The sequence below is a fragment of the Trichomycterus rosablanca genome, chromosome 1, assembly GCF_030014385.1.
Source record: "Trichomycterus rosablanca isolate fTriRos1 chromosome 1, fTriRos1.hap1, whole genome shotgun sequence".
Taxonomy (NCBI): domain Eukaryota; kingdom Metazoa; phylum Chordata; class Actinopteri; order Siluriformes; family Trichomycteridae; genus Trichomycterus; species Trichomycterus rosablanca.
The window spans coordinates 52,430,206-52,445,446 of NC_085988.1; the positions used below are offsets into that span (position 1 = coordinate 52,430,206).

A 15,241-nucleotide genomic window follows, 5' to 3' on the forward strand; every position below is an offset into this window, starting at 1 on the left:
CAGATTGGGCGAATATCCGCCAAATTGGGCGGATTTTGTTGGAAAACAATTTAATAGCAGGTAAATAACACTTCTATTTAAAAGAAAATCTTCCGTTTTAAGAAGCTCCAGCATTGTAGAAGGCTATTAAAAGTAAAGTCAATTTTCAATGCTGATTTAGCGTAATAGTGTTGGTCAGTCTGTATCATATTCTTGAGAGAAAATTAAAATTTGTTTTCCATGCATTCACACTAGCATGTTCTGGGATTCAATTGAGTCTCATCAGTACACACAAGTTGGCAGCCAAATGATAAAATATTGCAAAGGAATATCTTTGAAATATTCCACATTATATAACTAATAAAGTAACTTGTAATCTAACTTAGTTATCTCAAGTTATACTCAAGTAATCCATAAAGTAACTAAGTTACTTTTTAAAGGAGTAATCAGTAATCAGATTACTTTTTCCAGGTAACTATGCCATCACTGCCAGTGTGTTGTCCAGAAAGTTAGTGGTGTTAACAGTGTAGTGTTACATTCAGCAAGGTGATTGAGGTGGGAAAGAAACTGTTTTTGAGCCAACTGGTCCTGGCATGTATGCAACTGTGTCTCCTCCCAGATGCCTTAACCAGGCAGGAGGTGTTGAGGGTCCAGAAAAGATCCTTAGAGAATACCCAAAAACTTGAAGCTGGAGACATGTTCCACCTTGTCACCATTGATATGGGAAGGAGAGTGTGCAGCTCATGCTTTTTTGGAAGTCCACGACGAGCTCTTTGGTCTTCTCAGTCTTCAGGTAAAAGGCTCCTGTTTATCCTATTTGTTGTAAGTGAAGTAAAAGGCTCCCTGTTTATCCTATTTGTTGTAAGTGAACATGACGCTTATTGCATAGGCTTTTTCCTTGTGTAATTATGACGTTTGTGCTTAACAGGTGTAATAAGTGCAGACATTTATATAAATCCTGTAGCAGTAACAGCTCTGTTTCTGTCAGAAACTACACCTCATTTACACACTGCTAATGTACCTCCAAAATTTCTATATAAACAAGTAACATAGTGAAATCATATTTTAAAAGAAAAGCCCATTGTGCATTCACACATTTGCATGGTTATTTATGTCTTAAAATGATAAACATGAGTCAACACATTATGACCCTCTACAAAATTGGAATGGTAATGTTTGTCACATGACGCATGTTACAGTCTAAATGGCTAAAAACCTGACTTTAATAAGGGCCAAATATGGCCAGAAGGGGCCAGAGCATCTCTAAAACAGCATTGCTCATGGCAAGTACCCATAGGACGCCTTTAAAGGTTTTGTGGCGTCTATATCTGCTGGCATACTTTGGGCAGTAAAAGTTATCTAATACCTAAAGAAAACTTACCCAGACAGGACATGAAAAACTGTACAGTCAGAGACAAGAGGCTAGCATTAAAGCCAGGTCTCTCTTACCCCTGTTGGTGTGCGTCATTTATTTTACCTATTGAAGCCCTTCACTGAAACAAAAAGTAGTAAAATAAAATATATTTTGTTTAGCGTTTCAAAATGCCTGATATTTTCACATAACTGTATTTATAAAAGGGGGGGGGGGGGGGGGGGGGGGTTGCACACTGGATGATTCACAGACACATGGATCCTGTGTTTCTGACAGGTAAAAATGAATAAATTAATTAATACCGCATCACAGGCTGTTTAAAGTTTAGAGTAAGACCAGAGCGGTAGAGAGAACAGAGTGGAACCGTTGTAAAGGGGGCGGGAAATTTTTTCTGCGCAGCTTCCGCATCGTGGGCTGCTCAAAAGTTCCAAACAACCCATAGAGCCCCGTTCATTTCCACTACTTAACAAGCATACTTAACAAGCTGTTTGTTGCTTTGTTTTAAAAAAATAATGATTTTGATGTTTAATATATTACATTAATATACTTAATACTGTTATTATTTAGCATTTGCTCAGCACTAAATGTTACATGTTTATTTTTTAATTAATAGGTATAACCGAATTTAGCTTAGTCAGTTAAGCTTAATTAATGACACTAGAGTCTTTTCACCCAAAATGAGTTGATTAATCAAGAGTCTTGTTACAGAAATGATCATAAAACATTAAAGCCATAATAAATCATGCTACTTTTACTTTCATACTTAAGTACATTTGAAGGTAAGTACTTTAGGACTTTACTCAAGTGGAGGTAAAGAGTATTTTTACTTTTACTACTACTTTACTGGAGTAATATTTTACCTTGGATATCTCTACTTTAACTTAACTACATGGTTTGTGTACCTTGTCCACCACTTACATTAGACAAAATGAACTTGTGCATATTCATAATGAATTCATTAATGTATTATATGTAGGAATCAATGATTAATCACTCATGAAATAAGAGATAAATTATTGCTATTTCATGTACCTGCACTATAATGTTAAAGGTATGGTAGTGTGTTTATGAATCTGTTCATTCAGTGCAGGTAAACCTTATGAATCCAGCCACATGGCTTAGTGTTTAGCCAAAATGATTATTATTATGAATCCTCGGGAAAGTGAAGGGAGATTAGTTTATGCAAAAAACAAAACAATAAACTCTTTAATCTCTGTACTGTATATTGTCTCTACTACTTAATGATATGGCATTATGTAATGTATGCTAATATAATGTACTGTGTTAACAAGAACGACCTATTAACAAGTCATTATAAACATCAATCTTCCACTTCATATACCAAACTGACATTAAAGCAGATGCAGTACATGTAAAGGCAGTTGAAAATACCCAGAAATTGTACAAATGTTTACTATTTATTGTTTAATAGTTCATTCACTGCTGCCTGTCACATATGAGAACATGACAGCGCCGGATTTGTTTGGAACTATTGGAGGGTTACATGAACCACGTGACCGCGTAGCGGCGAGAACAAGGAGTGTCGCAACTCTCTCTATCGTCAGTCTTTAGTCAGGTTGCTAAGGCGGAAGCGAGTGGATCAGCTGACTGTAGCACATGATCCAGACGAGGAAGAAAGGCTAATCCGTAGCTTCTTTTGCCCGTTATTAGATATTTTATATCTACACTATAGTAGAAATAATGGCTGGGCGCGGTAAATTAATCGCAGTTATAGGAGATGAAGATACATGCACCGGATTCCTCCTGGGAGGGATCGGCGAGTTGAACAAAAACCGCAAACCCAATTTTTTAGTGGTGGAGAAGGACACCAGCGTCACTGAGATAGAGGAAACATTTAAGTAAGATTTTATATTCACTTATTGCTTTCTTTATCTTTAATCTTTATTAATTGCGTTTTGGTTAACTGGCTGTCTTATTTCTTATAATACAGTGATATTCTTAACCTAGTGTTCTCCCTAGTGGACATATAGTGCACTATATAGAGTACAGAATCCATTGATTTCTAGTATATAGTGAGATAGACAAAAAAAAAAAAAAACGAGTTCACAACGCATTACATGGCGTACACTTTATAATCACAATGAAACATGACTGTAAAATACTCTTAATATCACTGCTAAGAAATTGTAAATAGATTTAGGATTTAAAGGGTAAGCGAACGATTAAAAGGCCGAACCGGTTTTTTTTTTTTTTTTTTTTACTGGTTATGGCTAACTGAAGCTTTCCTCCTGTGAGAGCATGACACCATACACATTGGTGGCAAGTCGTGACCAAAACCACGAAATGCTTCTATTATGTGGTAAACAAGGGATCCCTTTCTACAGCTTTTAAAACTGTCAGTGCATTAAAACATGGCATTTGTTGTTTCAGTAAAGGCCACTAAATAAAACTGAAATTTGTTGAACTTGTCTTTAAAAATCCAATTTCTGTGTTGGGTACAAATATCCATGGTTGAGCAGAATGCTTTGAAAAAGTAGTGCTGGCTGAGTTATGGAATGTATTCTATTACAATGCATCAATTTATTCGGGATTAATTTAGAATACACTAAGAACACACCTTTGGTCACACAGGAAAAATATTCTGTTGTAATTATTACAGTGTTGCTGGTTGGCTTTTTTGTCAGGTAATTATTTTGTTAATAGATCTACAATTGTTCTAAAATTCTGTAGTTCTAAAACCACTGCTCCACTGAACAGCTTTGGAATGAACTGTAACATTAAAAGAGGCTTCCTTGACCAACATCAGTTCCCAGTCATATAAATGCTTTTTTTGACTGAATGGGTACCCATTTCCACAGATTTGTTTTAAATTCTTGAGAGAAGTCTTCTCTGAAGCATGGTTGTTGATATAGCTGAACTGATTACATAGAGGTCACTATTTTAATACTGTTTGTTTTTAATATGGGACTTTCAACAAGCTTATGGTCAGGTGTCGAAGTACTTTGGCTATATGTAGGGCTGTCGCGGTGAAAGAATTTCCCCTTGCGATATTCAACCTGTCTCAATATCGCGGTATGCGGTGATGATATCGCCATGATTTAAAAAAAAAAAAATTTTTAATTACTTAATTAATCTGGATTTTAGAGCTATATAAACAAGCTTTATTATTAGGCTATGATTCGATATATTATTGCTTTATAATGACAAAGATGAGGCAGCTTTAAGACCAATGAAATGCGTGTTTAATGTTAAATACAGAACAGAGCAGGGATGCGCGTCTTTTCTCTATTAAAAAAGGTTTAAATTTAGCTTCTAGCCTAGGATAGATATACACTGTGAAACGAAAAAAAAAGAGTTTAGGCTAAATATTTTAAATGCACATCTAATCAAAATATGGTAAAAAAAAAAATAGAATAAAGAATAAATTCTGTACAGAATAAAGTCTGTAAGAGTTTAAACCTGCGTTATCATGCGCGCTAGAAGAACCAACATGTTCACCTGATGTGGTTTGGAGAGGATCTGAGTGGGGTAGTGATGTTCCCGGCGTTACCGATGTTGCACTAATACACACGTGTACTGATCCTGCATGCGACTTTACAGATCAAAGCAAATCTAGCCTGGTTATTGCGCCACTATTAACTATCTATTTAGTAGATATAATTAACATAACAATATATACTACATTTTAAGTTATTATTCGTTTCAATACATTTTTATTCAACGAAAAAATACATTTAAATCATTCCAGCAAGCCAGCAAGAGAATATTTGCAGGCTGCAATGCCATATTAACCGTCATTAAGTGTTTTAGTACGCCGAGGCTGTTTGAATATAGTCTAAATTACAAGTATTTTATTGAGTGTGAACTCAATTTAATCATTAATAAACTTGCCTATAATTCCTGTTGCGATTGTTTACATTTTAAAACAAAGTTTTAAACTCAGCAGCAACGCATGAGAACAGGTTGCGGGAAAATGTCGCTCCTAGCTCATTTTCATTATGAATTTATTTAACATTTATTACGCCCGATTGTGAATATCGCGGTGTTGCGGTTGCTTGGCATGCCCTGCGGTTGGCTGGTCTATACCGCGATATTTCAAAATTGCGGTTAGCGCGACAGCCCTAGCTATATGTGTATTCTCTGTCAGTGAAGCTACACTGAGCTATTTTGTCATTTGCAAGCGTAATGTGCCTTTTAGCATGGATTACATTTTGAAGAACACTTCTCTATTTTTTGTACATTGAAATTACGTTTGATTCTGTTTTGTCAGCATCATCCTTAAATAAACTTTGTCCTTTGTCAGACCTCAGGTGTGTGCCACCATTTCGAGACAAAACAATACTTTTCCAGGACACAGCACACAGTTCAGTCTTTTTGTTGAACAAATCCATATAAACCTGTCCACTCTTGTTAAAATGAAGAATGCCAAATTTCAAATTTTAACTCTTGTTAAAATGAAGAATGCCAAATCATATTATGTTCATACAAACATAAAGCTGACTTACTCCCGACACCTTGATTAGCCTAGTTATGTAGTGTTACTTAGTGTACTCTACCCAAACTTAACTGCTCGCTGTAAGAAGGGATCCCCCCAATTGAATTTACTCTCAAAAATCAGTTGTGCTAGTAGGTGTATAAAATCAAATATATAGAACAAAATGATATGCTTCCAACTTTCTGGCAACAGTTTGTAAAAGACTTTTGTACTTTAGCATTCAGCCACACAAAATTAGTTTTTGTACACAAAATAAGGTTTATAAAGACATGGTTTAACAAAATTACTGTACACAAGTAAGGATCCCACCAATTTGTATTTACTCTCAAATTAGTGTGATAGGCAAACATGGCCCCACATGCCATAGGTTGCTGACCTCTGAACTAAAATTTTAGAATTGTGATGGGCCTAGCTTGATGCTTTTTGAAAGTCTGACAATTCATTGAATAAACTATATGTTGTAGCCTGTATGTTTTTTGCATGTTACAAGTCTTGCTTATTTCACAAACAGGAGTTTCCTGGCTCGCAACGACATCGGCATAATCCTTATCAACCAGTTCATTGCTGAGATGATCCGGCACGCCATAGATGCCCATATGCAGTCTATCCCTGCTGTTTTGGAGATTCCTTCTAAAGAGCATCCATATGATGCTTCCAAAGACTCAATTCTACGCAGGGCTAAGGGCATGTTCTCTGCTGAGGATTTCCGATAAATGTAATGGCTTAGTCAAGCCTTCAGTTTGTCTATAAATGTAAAGGATGAGGATGTTGTTTAGTGTCTCTCTCTCATCTTACAAACTAAGATGATTGACTTCTGTGATTTCTGTGGTTATTGTTTAAGATTGTGAATATTTTTTCTGGTAACAAACAAAATGTTTATTTAATTGTAATGATCTATAGGCTATATACAGCATATGTGAGTAGATGTAGAGAATTTCAGTAGACGATTGCATGCTTATTAAACAATAAATACTAAGTCTATTTGTCTGTTTACTTAATATTACAGTTTAAAATGTCAAGCTATGTTTAGATGTTTGCAATTTGAGTTTAGGTACTCTTTATATACAGTAGTGTTCAAAAAAATAGCAGTGATTTTAAAAAAGTGAATAAAGCACAAAATCATTATAATAACTTTTATTTCCATAAATGCAAATGCACTGAAAATACTACACTTTCAATTCTAAATCAAAACATTAACAACATTTTGCCAGTTTGTGTTCATCCTTTACAGAAAGTTAAGAAAAATGAATATTAGGCTGTTCAAAAAAATAGCAGTGCCAGCATTTTTCATTAAAAACTCAAAAAAATTATCTATAACATGAACATTTTTTTGAGGTTTTACTTTACTTTAAATTACTGAACTAATATTTAGTGGCAAAACAATTGTTTCTGAGATCTGTGTTGCATGGTCAACTTCTGGCACCTCTGAACAGGTATTCCAGTCCAGGATGATTAGACTACATTCCACAGTTCTTCTGCAATTTTGGGTTTTGCCTCAAAAAAACGCGCTTCAGATATCAGCCCACAAGTTCTCTATGAGATTGAAGTCAGGGGATTGGGCTGGTCACTCTATTACCTCAGTCTTGTTTGTCTGTAACCAAGATGTTTTGGGTCATTGTCATGTTGAAACACCCATTTTAAGGACATTTCTTCTTCGACATAGGGCAACATGATCTCCTCAAGTATTCTGATATATTTAAACTGATCCATGATCCCTCGTATGCGATAAATAGGCATAACACCATGGTATGAGAAACATCCCATATCATCATTTTGTACCACCATGCTTTACTGTCTTCACAGTGAACTTTGGCTTGAATTCAGTGCTCGATGGTCGTCTGACATACTGTCTACAGCCACTAGACCCAAAAAGAACAATTTTGCTTTCACCAGTCCACAAAATGTTGAGCCGTTTCTCTTTGGACCAATCAATGTGTTCTTGGCAAATGTTAACCCATTCAGGACTTGTCTTTTTCTTAACAACGGGACTTTGCAAGGAGTTCTTGCTGGTAAATTGGCTTCATTTAATCATCTTCTGTACTCACTGGTAACTTCAGATGTTCCTAATTCTTTCTGGAGGTGATCATTGGCTGAGTATTCGCCATTTTGGCTATTCTTCGATCCATTTGAACAGTAGTTCCACGCTTCCTTCTGTGTCTTTCAGGTGTTGGTTGTCACTTCAAGGCATTTGAGATCATTTTAGCTGAGCAGCCAATAATTTGCTGCACTTCTCTGTATGTTTTTCCCTCTACTATCAACTTTTTAATCAAAGTATGCTGTTCATCAGAACAATGTCTGGAACAACCCATTTTACCCAGTATTTCAGAAGGAAACGCGCTATGACCAAGATGTGCAACATTTGCCACCCTCCTAAATTAAATAAGGGCCAAATTTGACACACATTCTTCTGCAGAATGAATGATTTCACCAATTGAACTCCTCACTGCTATTATTTTGAACAAGCCCCTTTCAATCAATGCTTCAATTACTCAGAATGAGTGGCATGCATGTCCTAATTGTTGGGTTTGTTTTGTTTTCATTACTCTACTACACTTTCAAGTAAATTATTTGCTATGTAGAAATAGCATTTCTACTAAAAACAGTGATTTATCAGGTTAATGGTGTTGGACTGCTATTTTTTTGAACACCACTGTAGCTATATAGCTATATATAGCTGACCCTGTTGCTAGTTAGGAAACATTCTTTTGAAGACTGTAATTCAATGTAAAAAACACATAAAGAAAAGCGCTTTTAATTATAAGCCTATTTTTTTCTATTTTATTTTTGCAGTTTTGCCCATTTTCTCCCAATTTAACGTAGTCAATTTGTCTTCCGCTGCTGGGGGATCCCCGATTGCAGTCGAGGTAGGTATATTGCTGCTCACGCCTCCACTGACCCGTGCGGCAGCCCTTAGCGGAAACCTTTTTCATCTATGCGCACTGCACAGGCGGCTCTTTATCTGCCAATCAGGGTCCTTACACAGCCTTTGAATACCCCACCCACATAGTTCGGTCATACCGCCCTAGCAGAACCGTGTCTGCTGCAGGCACTACCAATTATGCCTGCTAAATGGCACCCAGCCAACTGGTGGCAACACTGAGTTTCGAACCGAGGAGTTCAGAATCTTGGCACTGGTGTGCTAGCGGAAAATCCCGCTGCGCCACCTGGGCACCTGGACCCAAGCCTATTTTACCGTAATCACACACACACATTTATTTGCTTTATTTTACTAGCATTTTATTTACCATGCTGATCATTTTTGTGCTTAATCTACAACCCCAAATCAGAAAAAGTGTATTGTGGTCAGATAAATCAGCATTCCAGGTCTTTTTTGGAAAAAATGGATGCTGTGTGCTCCGGACCAAAGACGAAAAGGACCAAATGCCAGGGTATTGGTATGGGGCTGTGTCAGTGCATTTCTTGGTCTAACTGAGATTTTATGTCTCTCTAAAATGTCAATATATGCCTGAGAGTCAATGGTACTTTTGCTCATATGCAAGACACCCATGGCATAGGAACTGATGCATCAGCATACTATGAAATGTTGGCTTTCGCTGACAACAGCCAGGATGGTCGTTTTTATTTTGAGCTCACACAACAGGTAAGTCAATACAGGTCTTTATTAGAAGGAGCCCACAAAGGGGTGTAACTTCATATTAATGGCCATGGTTTTGAAATGGGATGTCCATTGAGCACATGGTTAAGTGGCCAAATACTTTTAGTGTATTTAAATAATCTTGCCCTAAGAAATGTACTTTTAAAAACCGATTGACCATTTTCTCATGAAGTTAGGCACTAAGTGATAAGCCACAACATATCTTTGTTAGCAAAGACTGAGCCTTTGGTGGATTCTCCATTTATGACCAATTATAATAACATAACCTGTTACCAATTTACCTACTTTTTGTAGATTGTTCAAAACAGTGTACCTTAAATGCTCTATAAAACAGGTGTGCAGGTATTAAATTTTGAATTTATATTTACAAAATAGTTGTGGTAAGCCAAACCAATTTAATGTCCTAATAACTTAATTAAGATTAATCTAAATGAGCCTCATAAAAAGAATAGTAAAGTTAGATTAAAATTAGGACTACTAAACATTAGATTGCTTGCATGTAGAACTGTATTTGTAAATGATCACGTATGCACAGATGCACTTTGTTTAACTGAGACCTTGGCTAGTCCTGAGTATGTAGGTTTAAATGAAGCAACGTCTCCAGGATACAGTTATAAACATAAGTCACATCTTAATGGGCGTGGAGGAGGAGTAGCCACAATTTATGACGAAGACATAGGCCTTACTGTAAAAGCAACTCATATAACTAACTTATTTGAAGCCGGTGTTGCTGACATAGCCAATAAATCTTCATTTGATAAAACTAGTATGTTTAAGCTAATTACTATTTATTGTCCCCCTGGTCCTTATTCAGAATTCCTTTAAGAATTTGCTGATTTTCTTTCCAAATTAGTCTTATTAACTGAAAAAACTATAATTGTTGGAGACTTTAATATTCATTATGAAAATAAGTATGATCTGCTTAAATCTGTGTTTGATTCTATTTTGGAATCTATTATCCAAAGTATTATCCAAAATGTAACAGTACCCACCTTAGACTTAATGACATAGACAACCTGGTTGTTTTACCACAAATTGACTTAATTTCTGATCACTCCCTCCTAATAAATAAAGTGTCCCTATCTAATAATTAGGACCATACCTAATTCACAGCAGTGACAACTGCGCCATGGACCGTGAAATGAGCAATCTGCTGTAAAATTCAAAATTTAAGGTTTTTCATTCACGTAGCAAATGTGAGGAGCAACATAAGGTGGTCCTAGCCATTATACGGCATCACTATTAAGTTAGTGTAACAGACTTTTTAGTGCTGTAGTGTGCTGACAATGTTTGATGTATGTGTTTACATATTGAGTGCATTTTGTCCCTTCAGGGATTCCATGAAGAGTGCTTCTCTACAAACATGATCATCTCTATGTAGTCTGTGCTCAAAAAAACAAGCCAGTAAAGAATTATGCTCCCGATAATTTGTCTACGTACAGTTTATTTCTTTCTTTATAAACTTAGCAAACTCTAAAGGTACTCGGTTACACTAGCAATTAAGAAAATAAGCACATTTTCCCACTAATTTAGTAGGGCCCTACTAATAATATACAGCGACCACATCGTTTTAAATCTAAGTGCACTGTCATGTCTGCAACTGCAGCAGCGTTTATAAATAGCTTACCGGAATTATCAATAATCAATCAGAACCTAAAGAGCTAGAACAGGCAACTCTGCAATTAGAATCAGTATTCTGCACAACCTTAGATAGTGTAGCCCCAGTTAAAACTACATTGATTATGGAAAAAAAGCTTGCTTCATGGTACAATGACCACACACATGCTCTAAAACAAGTAGCACGAAAATTAGAGCGCAGGTGGTGGCACACTAAACTGGAAGTGTATTAGAGAGCATGGAAAGATGCCCTAACTGTGTATAAACATGCACTTATAAAAGCTAAAGCTTATTATTAAGCTTTATATATTATAAATATTTATATTATTTATTTATATCACTTATTTATATTATTCTTCCTTATAGAGAATAATAAGAATAATCCTAGATTCCTTTTTGAGACAGTGTCCAAACTGACTAAAAATGTCAATTAAACTGAATCTAATATTCTAATATACCAATTGACTGTAAATTTATAGAAAAATGTTCTTAATTTACGGACCTCATTTGTTAAAAATCACAGATTTCCCAGATTTTTAAAGAAAAGTGCCACAATTCACAGCAGTCATTAAATAACACGCATAAATTAAATGATAAAATCAATGAAAGCTACAATACACAGCGCAGCCTACTTTAATAGCTCCCTATTAAAGACCAAAATACTTGTTCGTGTTTTGACACACCATTCTCTGTGTCCACATGAGTTTTCTCACGGCTGGGAGTTTTCTAAACTTAGTTACCCAAATCGTGTTTATAAAGAAAGAAACTGTACATAGACAAACTATCGGGAGCATAATACTTTACTGGCTTGTTATTTTAAGCACAGACTACAGAGGGATGATCATGTGTGTAGTGAAGCACACTTAATGGAATTCCCAAAGGGACAAAATGCACTTAAAATGATGCGATTTTCATGGCTGTGAATTAGGTAGGGCCTTAATGATAAAATAGAAAAAAAATACAATTTCAGTCAGATTGTTTCTCTTGGCAATATGAAGCATCAGTTTACTTTAAGAAGCATGTAGATAATAATGACTTATCCAGCAATGTATTCCAACTTAATTTCTTTAATCCAATTTCCCAGACTGAACTAAGTGCATTTATTAAATCTTTAAAGTCATCATCATGTACATTTATATATTATATATATATTATATATATATATTATATATGTATATATACAGTATATATATACAGTATATATATATATATATATATATATATATATAGTATATATATATATATATATATATATATATATATACGTATATGTATATATATATATATATATATATATATATACAGTATATATATATATATATATATATATATATATATATATATATATTGTTCAAATGTGCTGTTATTAAAGCCCTGATTAAAAAACTAATCTCAATCCACACGTTTTGTCTAATTATAGGCCAATTTTAAACCTTTTGTCTCCAAGATTCTCAAGTTTCTAAACAGTTATGTTCTTATTTGCATTCTATCAGGATTTAGACCCAAAACTGCATTAATTAGGGTGGTTACTGATATATTTATGTCCCCCAATATTGGATGCGTCTGTTTTCTTTTTCAAGAAAACAGAGCACTGTGGAGCAGGTTATCATCAAGGATGTCTCTGTACATTGCTGCAGTTATCTTTCCCTCTACCCTGACTCCCAGTTCCTGCTGCCAAAAAACATCCCCACAGCAGGATGCTGCCACCACCATGCTTCACTGTAGGAACGGTATTGGCTAGGTGATGAGTGGTGCCTGGTTTCCTCCAGACATGACGCTTGGCAATCAGGCCAAAGAGTTCAATCTTTGTTTGATCAGACCAGAGAATTTCGTTTCTCATGGTCTGAGAGTCCTTTAGGTGCCTTTTGGCAAACTCCAGACGGGCTGTCATGGAGTTTCTGGAAGGTTCTTCTTTCTCCACAGAGCAACGCTCTTTCCCAGATCTGTGCCTCGATACAATCCGGTCTCTGAGGTCTTCAGACAATTTCTTGGACTTCAGGGCTTGGTTTCTGTTCTGACATGCACTGTCTACTATGGGACCTTATATAAACAGGTGTCTGCCTTTTCGAATAATGTCTAATCAACTAAATTTACCACAGGTGGACTCCATCCTGAAGGATGATCAGTGGAAACAGGATGCACCTGAGCTTAATTTTGAGTGTCATGGCAAAGGCTGTAAATACTTATGTACATTATATTTTTGTGTTTTATTTGTAATAAATTTGCAAAAATTTCAAACAAACTTTTTTCACTTTGTCATCATGGGGTACTGTGTGTAGAATTTTGAGGGAAAAAATAAATTTAATAACAAAATGTGGAAAAAGTAAAGCGCTGTGAATACTTTCCGAAAGCACTGTATGTATGATGTGTAAATCCTATTCATTCAAATTATTCTCCAGGCCAATAGTTCCTGGATTTTTAAGGGAGTTTTTCCTTGCCACTGTCGCCATCAGCTTGATCAACAGGGGGTTTTGGTCTGTGGGTCCTGGATTCTGTAAAGTTGCTTTGAGACAAGTCAATTGTAAAAAGCCCTATACAAATAAATTTTATTTGACTTGGCTTAATTTATTTGCACTTTTGAATGTTAAATAAAGGTTGAACGGAATTAACAAATCACATTTAACTGTTTTTATTGTCTTACAAACTGTTTTCTGTAAATATTTATAGCTAGTGTGCAATGGACTTTTTACATTTAAGATTGCATGAGGGTGGTTATTTATACATTTTTCATGTTATCAGTCAGCCCAAAAAACAAAAACTACTTTAAAAACTATTTTTAAAAAACTTATATTTTACTGCTTAAAATAGATATAAGGGCTGAGTTCCCAAAGAAGGTTTAATGTTAAATGTATTATATATTATTATATATTTTATTTATTTATTGTTTTTTTCTCTTTCATCCAAACAGGGTGTTAAATGTTCTTGACTTTGGCAAAGAGACCACTATTACATGTACAAATTGGACATGCTGAATTTTGCTTTTGCACTATGGTGAATTTTCCCTGTGCACTCTCACGCATGGGTATCATGTCAGGCATGTATAGATTCTATATATGAACTCTTTGTCATCTTCCTTAAACCCTTACAGCACAATTTTTACAGCATGGCAGGTGTAAAAGCCAGATCAGGATTTTCCTGCTAAAAGAAGTCGCTACTGTTGCCATGAAGGGGTGGTCTACAACAATATTTAGGTAGGTGGTAAGTGTAAAAGTAATATCCACATTAATGTCAGGACTCAAGTTTCAGAACATTGTCCAATAGGAGCATCACATTGCCTCTGCCAGCTATCCTTCTTCCAGGTGCATCCAGGTGCCATCTTTTTCCCAGGTAAGAGACCATAGGACACATTGAAGTCTAATATACTGTTGAAGAAGTAATTCCCTATTGACTCTGTTATTGTATATTTATCACACATTAAACATATCCAACTACACAAATGGAAAGATATTTCAGTTGGGTTCACACAGGAAAGGCGTCAAGGTCACTCCTAAACTTTATTATTTTTTATTTTTTGTTATTCGTATGAGAAAATGTGCTTGGGATCAGCTGCTTTGCAGCAAAACCCAATTAGAACCCAGTTTCAGCTTATGGACAGAACATTATGCCAAATGGTTTTTTAATTTAAAATATTAAGAAAAGTAATTTGTGATGAAGACTGATGTTTTTGTTTCATAATATGAATAAAGTTTAGCATAGATACACCAATTAATTTTTTTCTATTTGGATATAATGTTTAATACAAGACTTCAGCTGCTTAACATTCTGTAGTTGGTGATGTCCAATTCTACTCTTCATGCTGCACCCTACATTTTCAAAAGGTGACAGGTTTGACTGCAGCACGTACAAAATGAGGTCTGGTATTGTCCTGCTGAAATATCCATGGATTTCACTGAAAGAGGCGTTGCCTAAATGGCAGCATGTGTTTCTTCTTTATGCACTGGTGGGCTGTGTTAAATGACAATAGTTTTCTTATGTACTGTACATTCAAGACCATGTAGCTATATTTCCTGCAGTACCATGACGGTCTCTCATGCAATACTGTATTAGAATTCAAAGGTCATGCACAATTAGCAATGGTTTCTGGCATTGCCCTACATGGACTGATATCTCTCTACATTTCCTGGATCTTTTCACAATATTTACTGCTCACAACAGCGAATTAACACGAGGCCCAGAGACAATCAAGAAAAGACACTGTCAG

The 15,241-nt window shown here is 35.5% G+C and overlaps 1 protein-coding gene across 1 annotated transcript; it reads left to right on the top strand.

Annotated features, from left to right (window-relative positions):
• Window positions 1-2,939: 2,939 nt before the first annotated feature.
• atp6v1f (ATPase H+ transporting V1 subunit F) lies at window positions 2,940-6,788 on the top strand. Its single transcript, XM_063004074.1, has 2 exons — window positions 2,940-3,210; window positions 6,319-6,788. Exons 1-2 carry the CDS (start codon window positions 3,053-3,055, stop codon window positions 6,518-6,520), a joined length of 360 nt encoding a protein of 119 aa, XP_062860144.1. The 5' UTR covers window positions 2,940-3,052; the 3' UTR covers window positions 6,521-6,788.
• Window positions 6,789-15,241: the final 8,453 nt, after the last annotated feature.

Excerpts from the sequence above, each read along its gene's own strand:
- atp6v1f (XM_063004074.1), top strand. The coding sequence starts at position 3,053 with ATGGCTGGGCGCGGTAAATTAATCGCAGTTATAGGAGATGAAGATACA. Across the intron at positions 3,211-6,318 it reads GAGATAGAGGAAACATTTAA|GAGTTTCCTGGCTCGCAACG; the intron begins GTAAGATTTTAT and ends TTTCACAAACAG.